General features: G+C 57.8%; 1 protein-coding gene across 1 annotated transcript; it reads right to left on the bottom strand.

Annotated features, from left to right (window-relative positions):
• Nucleotides 1–7,293: 7,293 nt before the first annotated feature.
• LOC149522130 (uncharacterized) lies at nucleotides 7,294–12,566 on the bottom strand. The gene is given in 4 exon segments (XM_089771474.1): nucleotides 7,294–10,236; nucleotides 10,238–10,344; nucleotides 10,347–10,523; nucleotides 10,526–12,566. Coding segments are annotated over 4 exon segments (4,140 nt in total). The 3' UTR covers nucleotides 7,294–8,421.
• Nucleotides 12,567–13,249: the final 683 nt, after the last annotated feature.

Below are 13,249 nucleotides of genomic sequence, written 5' to 3'. Positions count from 1 at the left end.
AAGTATTGCCTGGGGGGAATGTGGTCCGGGTGGTGGATATGACTCCCAAACCTGCCAGATCTGGTCAGCTGCCAGCACCGGCACCGGCTCGGGGTCCAAAGGCGCCTCGGCCAGGCTCCCTGCCTCCTGCGCGTGTGCAGCCTCGGGTCCCAGCCCCAAACCCTCTGGGGCTGTTGGGCTGCTCCTCCAGGCAGCTCCTGGTCAGAAGCTCCCAGCCAGAGCCGGCTCCTGGCCCCCAGACTCTGCTCCCCACATTGCACCAGGTCACAGCCCCGCCTGCGCCCCGCCCCCTCCTGCAGCTCAAAGCCCCGCCCCGCCCCGGGTCTAAAGCCGCGCACGGAGGCTTCGGAGCAGGGTCGGCAGCCTGGGGCCCGCGCGGGAGCCCGACGCGGCGATTTCGAAGCTCGCGCCCCGCCCCCGCAGCAGGCAGCCCGCGCAGGCGCAGCAGCGGACGGGACAAAACGCCCCGCGCTGCCTGGATCGGGCCACGAGGCAGCCGCAGCCCCCAGGCAGCCCCGCCCCCCCCCCGCGTGTCCCGCCTCTGCGGGGCCCTTTGTTTCACGCGCACTGCTCCCGCCCCCAGCCCAAGCCCATTGGCCGGAGCTGGACAATGGCAGCTGCGAGACACACCAATCAGCGCTCCCCTCAGGCTTTTAATCCCGGAGCGCATGGCCAAGCAGCTCTTGTCGGAGAAACGGGTCCAGCTGCGCGTCTCGCTGGTGAGTGTCCGGCTCCAGCCCAGCCCCTCCCCCCCCAGCCCGCGTCCAGCCCCCCAGCCCCTCCTTTCGCTTCTCCCTTGCCCCCCCAACTTCCTTTCCCCAGTTCTCTGCCCCCCAATTCCCTCCCTCTGCTCCCCCAGACCCTGGGTCACCCTCCAAACCTGGGCAGACTCCCACGAGCACCCTGCTCCTCCTACTTCTCTCTTTCTCCCCCCCCCCCCATCCTCCTATCCAGGCAGCCACCTACACCCTGTTACTGCCCCCGGCCAGACAACTGCTCCTGCTCCCTATTTCCCCTCCAGATTCTGCATCCCTCTCTCGCTCACTGGCAGCCTGGTCCCACACACCGGCCCCTTACTTTTGGCCCCCACCCCAGAGCCAGAAGCCAAAATCCACTAACTTTGGAACCTCAGAAGAGTTAATCTTGAATCTCCTCCCCCTGTCACCTCCACTGGCCATAAGGCTGGAGTATTGGGGAGTGAGGTGTCTCAATTGGGGACCACCTCTGTGAGAGTTGTGGGTTTCTGGAGGGGGTGGGGGGTTGTTTGGTTTTTTGCTGCTCACTTGTATGGTCCCCAACTGATATCTTTTTTCCTATGGGGCAGTGGCTCCTAACTGGAAAAAAAGGTTTCCTACCCCTGCCGCAGATAGACACAGTGTTGAAACATTTTGCTTTTTTTAAAAATGATGCCTGGCCAGCAAGCCCCCAATAGGGGCCCAGCCCCCATCTGAATGCAGTACCATAACACTCCTGCACCCCCAAACCCTCCAAACCTGTGCCCTGAGGCCATCGTACATCCAACCCCCTTGACCTGAGCTCCTGGTACACCCCAATCCAAACTCCTGCACCCCCATATTTCCAACCCTTGCCATAAGATTGACCGAAGACCGCTGACTGCAGGAGTGAGGCTGGATGTGACCATTTACAATGTCAATGTCAAAGAGATGTGCAGAAAGGTGCCAACAGCAGAAGTCCCATGAAATGGTCTGTGAGTACAATGTTTCATTTATGCTGCTATTCCTCATGTCAATGATCAATAATATTTAGTCCTATATTTTCAGTCATGCAAATGAGCATTCTTATATGGCTCTTTGTTGACCAGTTGCTCTGAAATTTCATGTAGTTTGGCTCTTTTTTTAAAACAGTTGCCGACCCCTGCTTAGAGAGCGCACTTGTAAAGGCTGTGAATGACAGATAACACATTGGGGGCAGTCTGCAAGCGCTTTGGACAGCAAGCTAACTGAGTCAATGGTGTAAAATGCCTGCAGAAAACCAAACCTCAGTGTTGTAAGCAAGAAGTGTGCTGTATTCCATGTAATCCTGAACTGGAGCCCTGGGAGAGAAGCCTGAAACACGACAAGAGGCGCTGAGCCTACAGAAGTTTGCTAGATCTGGTATTAGGGTTTGACAATACAGCTACGTCTACACTACAGGCTTCTTGCGCAAGAACTGCTCTGCGGAAGAGTTCTTGTGCAAAGGGTCTTCCACAAGAGCGTGTCCACACTGCCATGGGCTCTTGCGCAAGAGATGTGCTTTTGCAGAAGAGTGTCCGTGGCAGTGTGGATGCTCTCTTGCGCAAGAAAGCTCTGATGGCCATTTGAGCCATAGGGCTTTCTTGTGCAAGAAAATTATGTTGCCTGTCTACACTGCCTTCTTGCAGAAGAGCTGTTGCACCAAGGGGCTTATTCCTCTCCCCATGAGGAATAACTCTTCTGGAAGAAGCTTTGTTTTTGGACCCTACAATGTAAATTTACTTGTGCAAGAACGCACGTGCAGTCTAGACACCCTGCAGTGTAGCTGTAGCCTAGCTGTTGACTACACTTCATACTGTGTAACTGCTCCCTGTAGGACTGTGCTACATTTGGTAGCAATGTCTTAGAATAACAGTTTGTTACTGTCAGACATGTTAGTAACTGCTAGCAGTAGCACAGTCCTATAAGCAGCTGTTCTATACAAAGGACTGTTTAGAACGGCTACCTCCAGTAGCAATATCTTACAAGAGCAGTTCCTTACCCCTGCCAGTCAGAAAGTGATCCCAGTAGCTCATTCCTACAGATTGAAATATTTTATTAAGGAAATGTACACTTGTCATGTGTTTTGCTCCTGAAACAATATATAAAAACAATAGGGGATCTGGGAGAGGCTTGGGTTGGGGGAGGGTTACAGGGATTGAGGGTACATGATGCATATGATCAGTCACACAGTGCCCCAGATGAGTGCATGCAAACAACTAACACATGTAACTGGATTGTTAAATCATGTACAAATGTGATTTCCATTGTCTACAAACTAGAAGCACCCGGATGCACAAGCTGTAGTAGAAGTAGGTTGGAAAAGTAAAATGCATTAATAATCCATTGGGTGATAGGTGTAGAACTGAGTAGGGGGGGGGGGGAGAAATTACAAGAGGCTGGTTCTAAGATTGACAAGTTATAGAATCATAGAACACAAGAACTGGAAGGAACTTCAAAAGGTCCAGTCCCCTGCTCTTGTGGCAGGACCAGGCACAGTCAAGATCCTCCCTGACAGGTGTCTGTCTAACCGGCTCTTAAATGTGTCTACACCTGTGCATCAAGGAGAATGCGGCGGTGGGTTGTGGGTCTGTGCAGCTGCAAGGTGGGAATCCACAGGTGGCAGGTTGGTGCTCCCTCTGTGCCTCCTGGGTGATGTGGGGCCATGCCGAGCAAACGGGGCTCTTGGGGATTTCTTGATCGGTTCCTCCTGGAGTGCAGGGCATTATGTGCTGCTGGGTGCTGGCGGGGTGTGGCCTTCTTTGGGAGCGGTAGGGATGGACCTAGAGCCTGGGCAGGTGTAGTCCAACTGGCGAAGGCTCTGTTGGTTGTAGGCATTGCTGTCCATGCTGCTACAATCGTGGTGGTGAGCCGGTCTGGAGGTGATGGCGGTTCTCCCAGTTGGTTCTGGTCCTGTGCTGGATCTGCTGCTCGTGGGCTGGGGGAAGGGAAGGGGCCAGGAGCGCAAGAGCCGGGTAGAATGGTCCTGCAGGCCAGAATTGGCCCGTGGACCGCACTTTGCTAACCTCTGGCCTATCACCATGATGGAAATGTTGACTGACTGGAATTTTCACAAGAATCCTGATTCTTAAGCAGGCTATGGCATGCGTTTCTGATACAATTCTGTGTTTCTTACCGCCCTGCAATCCTCACTTTCCTTTTCACAACCAACAAGACTGCAGTATATGCAGTAGTCCTCCACGCTTTCTGAAAAAAAATCAATATATGCTGATTATGTTATGACTAATGCTCAGTGCAAATCCTGAGTTAATTATTGTCAATGTTTTAATCCAGTCACTGGTTTGAACATATTTTTTCTTGTTTCCTATTTTCTCACAGTTTTACTTTACTGCATCGGGATATAAAAATATCCAATTTTATTTAACTGGTCTATCAATAGCAACTCTTCACCCCATCCTAATTTTTTTGGTACTTAAACATACTATTGATGAATTGTCACCATTACAGAACCAAACGCTTGAGACCCCCCACTTTAGGGGTATTAAGATAACCAGAATTATGTTACGTAACAGACAGTTATCTTATGTGCCTAATGAGTCTATAGTACACGGGAGAATGTTATTACCTGACTCCTTCATTAGAACAATTGCTAGTTGTCTTCTAAACTCAGTATTAGCCTCTTGTGATGTTTCTACTGAACTGATGTCTTTCTGCTGCAAATACACTTCTGCCAACTAAGAATGCTATTTAGAAAATGTATAATAATTACCAGAAGTGAAAGTGGGCCGGGCCAGCATGCCGGTAAGAACTGGCCACGGTACTTGATGCCGTCTTTTTCCCGGTGCGGTGTTGGAGGTCCTCGCAAGCCCGGCAAACACTTCTTTGGGGGTAAAGTCGCGTTCCAGGTCATCTGCAGGGTCGACACGAGGCAGCTGGGGCAAGCAATCTGGGTGACAGGTATCGGGGCACGCTGCTCGAATACCTTAGTGAAGTAGACGTGCAGGCGGTCTGCGGGAATGTCGCAAAACGGCTAGGGTTCCTCGATCTCCCTCATCGCCTTAGGACTGTTAACCTGGTTCAGGCGCTGGAGGCGGTGGCAGCTACCCTGTCGGTCTGGCGGTCTGCGTCTCCCCTTCTATCGACGACGGGTTTGGCATTGGGTCTCGGTGCTGGGGGTCTGCGGCGGGGATTCTGCGTACAGGCTGGGTCTCGTCCATCAGGTGCGAGTCCCTCTGCCAGCTCCTCCGTTAGTCTTTTAATCACTTCTTCCAGATCTTGGAAGGATTTTATGTCCGTCAACTCCTCTGTCCAGAGGAGCTGCCACGCGGTGGCAGTGCGCTCTCGATGGCCCCTCACCCGCTGGCTGTCTGGTTCTGCGGTTGTGGGTACGGCGCGTGAGGCGGCGGGAGTCCAGTGTTCCCCCTGATCGGGATGCGGGGAGGTTCGTAGGGTGGTGTGGCTCTGTTCTGGTGCATCCAGAGCATAGCGCGGGTCTTCGTGGTGTGCGGCGGGTCTGAGGTCTTGAGCAGGAATCGGGCGGGCGGTGTCGATGGTGGGTCTGGTACTGGATCGAGGTGCGGTGTGGTGACTCCTGGGGGCAGTAGTAGGGTGGCTGCTGGTGACGTCTCCCCCTGGAGCCGGGCTGGGTCTGTCTCTCTGGTCGGGTCGGTGCCTGGCTTTGTTGTCCTGTGAGGGAGGGCAGGAGGGCTGGTCCGTCTCTCTACCACGTTGCGCCTTATGCCTTGGATATAGTCCCGGACTGTCTGAGACAGGTTGGCAAGGCCGACGGATGCTGCGGTTCGCTGGGGGGGCCGGAGGAAGGTGGGGATTCTGGAGGGTTTGGGAAGCTTGCTGTTAGTGGTGGTGCTGTGGCTAGGGGAGGACCCATGGCTATTTGGTCCTTGGGTGATATCAGGTCCCTGGCTCGGAGTATCAGGCGTGGTTGGTGGAGGCAAGGTCACAGCTAAGGTATCTGGGGGAGTATCTTGGTTTGGAGGGGAGTGGGGAGGTGTCCCCATAGGGAGGGCAGGGTACCGTATTTGGTGGGCCTTACACCCTGCCAGGGTTAAGAAGGGCTTTGCACAGTCTCTTGAGGTGCCTGGAAGTGGCATTCCGGGGGCTAACAGGGCATCTCATCATGCTGAAAGATAAAGCACAGAGCCATCCTGTCTGGGGGGGCGTCCTCCCATACCCAGTGGCAGCCAAGTCTCTTCTTTAAACTGCGGGTGGCAACGCGGACGCGGGACCAGAGGGAGGACAGGTCGCCTCCTTCCCTTCCGAATTCCGCTTCTAGCGAGCCGCTGAGGTAGGTGGCCATGTCTTTCTGGTTGGGGGCCCTGGCGATGCTACGACGGGTGGTCTCTTTCACTGCAGCCTGGGCGATGGCGCTTACCCTTTGATCTGGGCACGTCAGGAGGCGGTAGGTGTGCGTCACGGTGTCTACGTCGTTTCGGTAACTGGGTTTGGTTCTTTAAAGGATTTGAAACCACAGAGAGAGGAATACTTCTTTTTAGGGTCAAACAGATTATTTATTTTTTCTATTTACTTTATAATCAATTTTCCATTTAAATCAATTCATTATTTTTGATTCTTTTAAGACAATATAATATACAAAGAAAAAGTAGAAAAACAGTACAGTTAAAAATAACAAGAAATAACAACTTCTCCTACTGATATACCCTCCTGAGTTACCTTTAAGAAATTTATGGAGTTAACAGTTATATAATACTCACGTTAAGAAAGATAGAAGCATTGCTTAGATTCAGGAGATATTCTTTTCTTTATGTTTTTCCTTTCTTTGGATTTTTCGTTGCAACTTACGACTGGTGTTCGTTCCCCTTTCGGAGCTTATTTGTTCCCCTTTCGGAGCTTATGTACGGCAGCGAGATTCAGCGCCGGGGAGGGAGCCCTGGTTGATCAGACCTGGCTTTTCGGATTCGCAACCCGTCCGCTCGTGGTCTGTTTCAGCCCACCTTATATACCCTGTTTCGGTATTTTGGTACTTCTCCACTCGCCTGACAATTGCTGACGTTAGATTTTTGTTGTCTCATTCTGCCCTTACAAAAAACTTTCGTCTGCTCCATTTGGGGTAATCAGCACTTTGTTGCATACTGCTGTCTGAGTTACTTACTTCCCTAAAAGCGGGGTTATTGTTGGTCAACCAATCAAATTTTGTTTTTATTTTTATCTCCTGTATCTGAGAGTGCTGCCTTTCCTTTCCACTTACAATTAAACTGGTGCTCATTTGACATATTCTAAGTAGGCCTCAATACCTTCCTTTCACACAGAGAAAACAGCAGCAGTTAAACAAGCCACGAGACTTGGCGGGGTGGCTGGCCATGTGGGGGAAGGGGGCCAGCTGCCGGCGCACAGGAAGGGGGGGGGCCAAGGGGTAGCCGGTCAAAGGCCCGGGATCGAGGGGCACGGTCCGTGGGCTGGGATAGGTCCCGGGGAGCCCAGACATGCTGGCGCCGCAGCAGCGGCGGTGACCGGGCAGGGCAAGCGGCGGCAGTGCAGCAAGCTGCGAGAGACTCGGCGGGGGGGGGGGGGGCAGGCCATGTGGGGGACGGGCCAGCCGCCGGCGAAAGCGGGAATTGGGGGATCCGAGGGGAGGGGGCTGTTTGGGGGCCCGGGCTTACAGTCGCCTGGGGGAACGGCCCTGGATGAAGTCAAGTATAAGCGGGAGACCGTGAGAGAGGGTGGATTAAAGAGAAGGGTTGTGGGGAAGAGATAGGTGTGTGGGACCCCGTGAGTGGGCAGAGCTTGGCTCTCCTGGGGTCCGACCCGTATCGAGGTTTTTTTCTGGGGGACCCAGGGGTCCCTGGGTGTGTCCCAATGGACAGAGTGGGGAAAATGGTGTGCACTGGGGATTGCACGTTTCGGGAGGGCCGATGGGCCCTTGGTTCCCTCTCGGGGCATCTGAGGGGCGGTTGTAACTCAGCCCCTGGGGAGGGAAAAAAGGGGGAACGTGGGAGACCCCCCTGGAAAAAACCCTCCCCTGGTGTCAAACGACACCGAGTCCTTAGTCCTTCCTTGTCCCTCGATGTCCTCTTCTTCAGCTCCTTTGTCCTCTGGAACGATTTTAGGCATTGTCCTTCGGGAGAGAGGGGGAGCGGTAGCAGAGCCAACACCCCCAAACAAGCCCTCCTCTGGTGTCAAGTGACACAGAGTCCTTTTTCGTCCCTCGGCTTCCTGTTCCGCCGCGTCCTTGTCCTCTCTGGCCTCGTTGCTGCGCTTGCCGGGGGGGAGGAGCCCTCGGGGGGGGGGTAAATTGCCCCTAGAGGGGCCCCTGTTGATCCCTGTGGCGAGCGACAGTCAGCTGGTTCCGCTGTGGCTAGCGGGGGATGTAGTCCAGAGGCCCATTGAAATAGTCCGAGCACCAAGGTCCGGTTTTAGAGTCTCAAAGTCCAAGGAGGTAGAATCCAGACTCGATATCAAAGTCCAAAAAGGTCCAGTTACAAAGTTCCAAGAAAGGTTCAAAGTCCAAAAGCAAAGGTCCAGTTCCAAAGTCTCACGTTCAAGGGGGCAAAGTCCTGACTCCGTATCAAGAGTCCTCAGAGTCAGTCGGGTCCCGCGGCGTCGTCGTCTTCCGCATCCCTGTCCTCTGGCACAGTTGTGGACCGCATCCGGGGGTGGGCCACAGGCTCAGTCTCGTGGGAGGGAAAAAGAGGGGGGAAGGACGTGGGCTGGAAACCCCCCACAAAAAAACCCTCCCGAAGTCCCGTGCTCTTCAGTGTTCCTGTGCGTTGTGGTACTGGCGGTGGCCCGTGACGTGCCCGGTGTAGATGTCGCAGGACCACCGGATGGTGTCGGAGACCATCAGCCGCCTCATGAGGCCAGTGTACCTCTTTCCGATGCCGCAGGATTCCAGCACCGGTTCCTTCTGGGGGTCCCACGACCCCAGCGCTCCGAGCAGGGCGTAGATCTCGACTGAGCACCCTCTCGCCCTCAGGGCGTCCGCCAGCGGCGTGTATTTGGTCATCTTTCGCAGGCGAGCCGCCCAGAATGCCGCCGACCGGTTTTCGAAGGGGACGGACACATCCACCATGACCATCTTCTTTGCCTCCTCGTTAGTGATAACAATGTCCGGACGGAGGAGGCTGTTGGTGCCCGGGACAACGGAGTCCTCCGCGACGGTGCCCAGGGTCGGAGGCAGGGCCTTGACGACGCGGGCCTGGATGGCGTTGTGGCGCAGTTTCCAGGCCTCGGAGTGCATCTCGCAGCCGCCGAGGACGTGGGGCAGGGTCTCGTTGTCGAAACCGCAGCGTCTGCAGCGCTTGTCCCGGTTGCCGAAGCGGACGGCTCCGTTGAGGCGGGCCCTGTGAACGAAGCGCCAGTCGGCGAAGCGGGTGAAGCTCCCCCCGGAAAGGAAGTGGCTGCTGGCGGTCCACTTGCTGGATACCTCAAACACCTTGCCCTGGTCTGGTTTCTTTTTCAGGTTCTCGGCGTAGAGGCAGCGGAGGGTGGATTTCAGGACTCTCTCCAGCAGCTTTCGGGCGGGCGGCGTGACGACGGTGTTCTGGTCGGAGTTTCTGCGCGGGATCAGGATGCCCATTTCGCCTCGTTCCTCCACCCAGGTCCAGCAGCAACCGATCCTCTTCCCCAGGCGGCAGGTGGCGGCGCGAGCGCCGGACCAGAGGGAGGACAATTCTCCCCCTTGCCGTCCTAGGTTGTTCTCGAGAGAACCGTTGAGGAAGGCGACGATGTCCTGCGGAGCGGGGGCCCTGGCGGCGCGCTTGCCGATGGTCTCTTCCAGGGCGGCGCTCGCGATGGTGCGCACTCTACGGTCTGGGCACGTCAGGAGACGGAAGGCGTGCGTCACGATAGCGATGTCGCACAGGTCTCCCATGCGCGGGACGTTGGCACCCCCTTGCCTGTGTGAGATGTACACAATGTCGGAGCTGGCCCTTTGGGGGAGGTAGAGCCATTTCCGGACCAGCTGCCGGATGGCGCGGTCTGCCTTGTTCAGAGGCCCCTTGGCGACAGCAGAGCCCCTGAGAGCAAAGGGGATGCGGGGGATGAGGAAAGTGTTTAACGCGTTGATCTTTTGCCAAGGGGCGAGCAGGGAGCCGTCAATCTTTTTGGCGTCCTCGAGAATCCCGTCGATGGTTGCCGTCGGGGTCTGTTGGACGCGGATGCCGGTTGGCGTGCCAAGGTGCAAGTATGATTCGCCGTCGGCCAGGGCGGTCATGGGTTCCCCCTGGATCTCGAACTGCGTCGGGTGTACCGGGGCGCCGGCGTTGCCAGAGATGGGCAGAGAGGCGCACTTCCTGGCGTTGAAGCGCAGGCCCATCCATTCGGCCGCGCGGCTGGCGACCTCCAGGAGTATGCGGAGGCCCTCTGGGTTGTCGGCCAGGAGAACGAGGTCGTCGGCGTAGGCCAGGGCGCTGATCTTTTCGCCGTAGAGGTTGAAGCCGGCGGGGCTATTCGCCATGGCGCGCAGGAGCGGTTCCATGGCCAGGTTGAATACAATGGGGCTGAGGGGGCAGCCCTGTTTGACCCCCCGCCTGAGGAGGATGGGGGCGGTCTCGCCTTCTTCGGCGCGGATGGTGGTGGTACAGTCACTGTATAAGTCTCTGAGTAGGTGGAGAAAAAAGTCCGGAAGGCCGAATTCCCGCAGTGTGTCGAAGATGAGGTGGTGGGGGATGGACCCGAAGGCGTTGGAAAGGTCCAGCCAAGCCATGGCGCACTGCTTTTGCCGCCGTCTGGCTGACTGGATGGCCGCCTGCAGCACGTAGTTGTGCTCGTAGCACCCCTCGCAGGACATGAAGCCCTTCTGGGCGGCGCTGATGGCACCTCCACTCACCGCCCAGTCCGTAAGTCTCGCGGCAGGCAGCTAGTGTAAAGTTTGTAAATGGTGCTGGAGAGGGAGATGGGTCTCCAGTTCCCAGGGTCTTGCCGGTCGCCCTTCTTGTAGAGCAGAACCGTCATGGACGACTTCCAGGCGCTGGGGATACGCCGGAACTGCTTGCACAAGTTGAAGATGGCGGCGAGTACGAGGCAACCAGGGTCACGCTTCTTGAACACCTGGTACCTGATGCCGTCTTTCCCCGGTGCCGTGTTGGAGGTCCTGGCGAGCCTGGCAAACACCTCTTTAGGGGTAAAGTCACGTTCCAGGTCGTCTGCGGAGTCGACACGGGGCAGCCGGGGCAAGCAGTCTGGGCGGTGGGTCTCGGGGCATGCTGCATGGTCAAAGACATCGGAAAAGTAGGCGTGTAGGCGGTCTGCGGGAACGTCGCAGAATGGCGAGGGTTCCTCGAGGATCTCCCTCATCGCCTTGGGACGGTTGGACCGGTACAGGCGCTGGAGGCGGGTGGCGGCTACCGTGTCGGTCTGGCGGTCGTTTCTCCTGTTGTTTATGGCGGGTTCGGTGTCGGGTCTCGGTGCTGGGGGTCCGCGTCGGGGGTGCTGCGTACGGGTCGGGGCTTGTTCGTCGGCCACGAGTCCCTCTGCTAGCTCCTCCGTGAATCTTTTGACCACGTCTTCCAGGTCACGGAAGGAGTTAGTGTCTCTCAGTTCCTCTATCCAGAGGAGCTGCCAGGCGGTGGCAGTGCGCTCTCGGTTGCCCCTCACCCGCTGGCTGTCTGGTTGTGCAGTCTCGGGTACGGCGGGTGAGGCGGCAGGGGCCCGGTGTTCCCCTGGGTCGGGAGTCGGAGAGGCGTGTGCGGTGGTGCGGCGCTGCTCTGGAGCGTCCAGAGCCGAGCGCGGGTCGTCGCGGCGTGCGGTGGGTCTGTGGTCTGGAGCAGGAGGCGGGAGAGCGGTGTCGGCGGCGGGTCCGGCGCTGGATCTGGGTGCGCCGTGGCGACTACTGGGGGCGGCAGGAGTCAGAGGGGCGTGCACGGTGGTGCGGCGCTGCTCTGGGGCGTCCAGAGCAGGGCGAGGGTCGTCGCGGCGTGCGGCGGGTCTGTGGTCTGGAACAGGAGGCGGGCGAGAGGTACCGGATCTGGGTGCGTTATGGCGACTACTGGGGGCGGCAGGAGGGCGACTGTTGGTGATGTCTCCTCCGCGAGCCTTGCTGGGTCCCTCCCTCTGGCCGGGTCGGCACCTGGTGTTGTTGTCTCGTGAGGGAGGGCAGTAGGGCTGGAGCCGTGGAGGGGCGCTGGTCCGTCTCTCCGCCACGTTGAGTCTCACGCCTCGGACGTATTCCCGAACCGTCTGGGACAGGTTAGCGAGGCTGATGGAGGCTGCGGTTCGCTGGTGGGGCTGGAGGAGGGTGGGGATTCTGGAGGGCCTAGGGGGCCTGCCGCTAACGGCGGAACTGCGGCTAGAAGAGGACCCGTGGCTGTTTGGGTCTTGGGGGATAACGGGCTCCTGGCTTGGAGTGGCAGGCGTGGTTGGTGGAGGCGAGGTCGTGGCTAAGCGGTCTGGGGAGGGTCCTTGCTCTAGGGGTGAGCTGGCAGGTGTTCCCCTAGGGAGGGCGGGGCACCGTGACTGGTGGACCTTACACCCCGCTAGGGCTAAGAAAGGCTTGGCACAGTGGGCACAGCGGAAGCCCACCTTCTTTTTGTGCACTTGCCTGATGTGCTGGCGCAGAGAGGTGGTGGTTGTGAGCCCCTTGTAGGTGGAGCAGCATGGGCAGGCGGGGCGATTCTTAGGGATAGGGAACTCGATAAGTGCGAGCCCCTGGAACTCGTCGCTGGGTGGGGGGATACGGGGTTCCCGCCTCGGGCGAGTACGGGGAGGCAGGGGGTCAGGAACATAGGAGGGGGAGGATGCCGAGTCGTCACTACCTGACCAGATGGGGGAGGGGGAGTCACTGGAGCAGCGCTCCGAGAGCAGTGCGACGGGAATTGCTTGCTGCCGGCATGTTCTAATCGGTCTCAAGCCGGCAGCCCTTGTGACTGGTGTCGGGACGTGGGGCGGTGGGGTCCCCATGCTATGTCTGCGGGGTCCCCTGGGGTCGGTAGCACTCTCTGGGCTGGAGGTACTCCCTGAGAGATTGGCCCTAACGGCATCGGCATACGAGGCGACAGCGCAGGTAGCCGTGCTCGGAGCGGTAGCCGTGCGGGCAGGAGCGGGAGCGTGGGTTGGGGATGGCTGGTCGCTCTGGGCCGCCCGGGGAGATTGTTCCGGGCTGGCGGTGTCTGGGTCAGAGCGTAGGGGGGAGGTATTGGAGCTCAGGGGAGACTGGGGCTGTAGACCTAATGTGGCAGGGGTAGGGACTGGAGATGGAGGGGGCCACGAGGGAGACCACACCTCCAGGGCCTCAGGCAGGATGGGGCTGGCAGAGTTGGGCCAGCAGACTAAGTCCCAGGTCAGGGGTGGGGAAGGAATTACAGGTAGCAGCGTTTGGGGGGGGCTTAGCAGGGCGATCTCCTCCTGGTGCGGGGTCCAGACATGGTTAAATCGGTCGGTGTCCCCTCCAATAGGGGACACCCCGGACCCAGCAAAGCAGGGGGCAAAGTTGCTGTCCAGGTCTAGCGGGAGCGCCCAGTCGACAGCGGAGGAAGGGAGGGAGGGAAGGACTGCGGGTGGCATGGCGGCAGGGCCACACCGGGCCGGGCTGGAGCTGGCATCTGGAACCGGCGGGGGCTGGAACGATGGTATCGCGTCTCCGG

The sequence above is a fragment of the Pelodiscus sinensis genome, chromosome 19 (genome assembly GCF_052426305.1).
Source record: "Pelodiscus sinensis isolate ZL-2025 chromosome 19, ASM5242630v1, whole genome shotgun sequence".
Taxonomy (NCBI): Eukaryota; Metazoa; Chordata; order Testudines; family Trionychidae; genus Pelodiscus; species Pelodiscus sinensis.
Note: the sequence above shows the minus strand (reverse complement) of the source record. Positions and strands in the feature narration are given on the sequence as shown.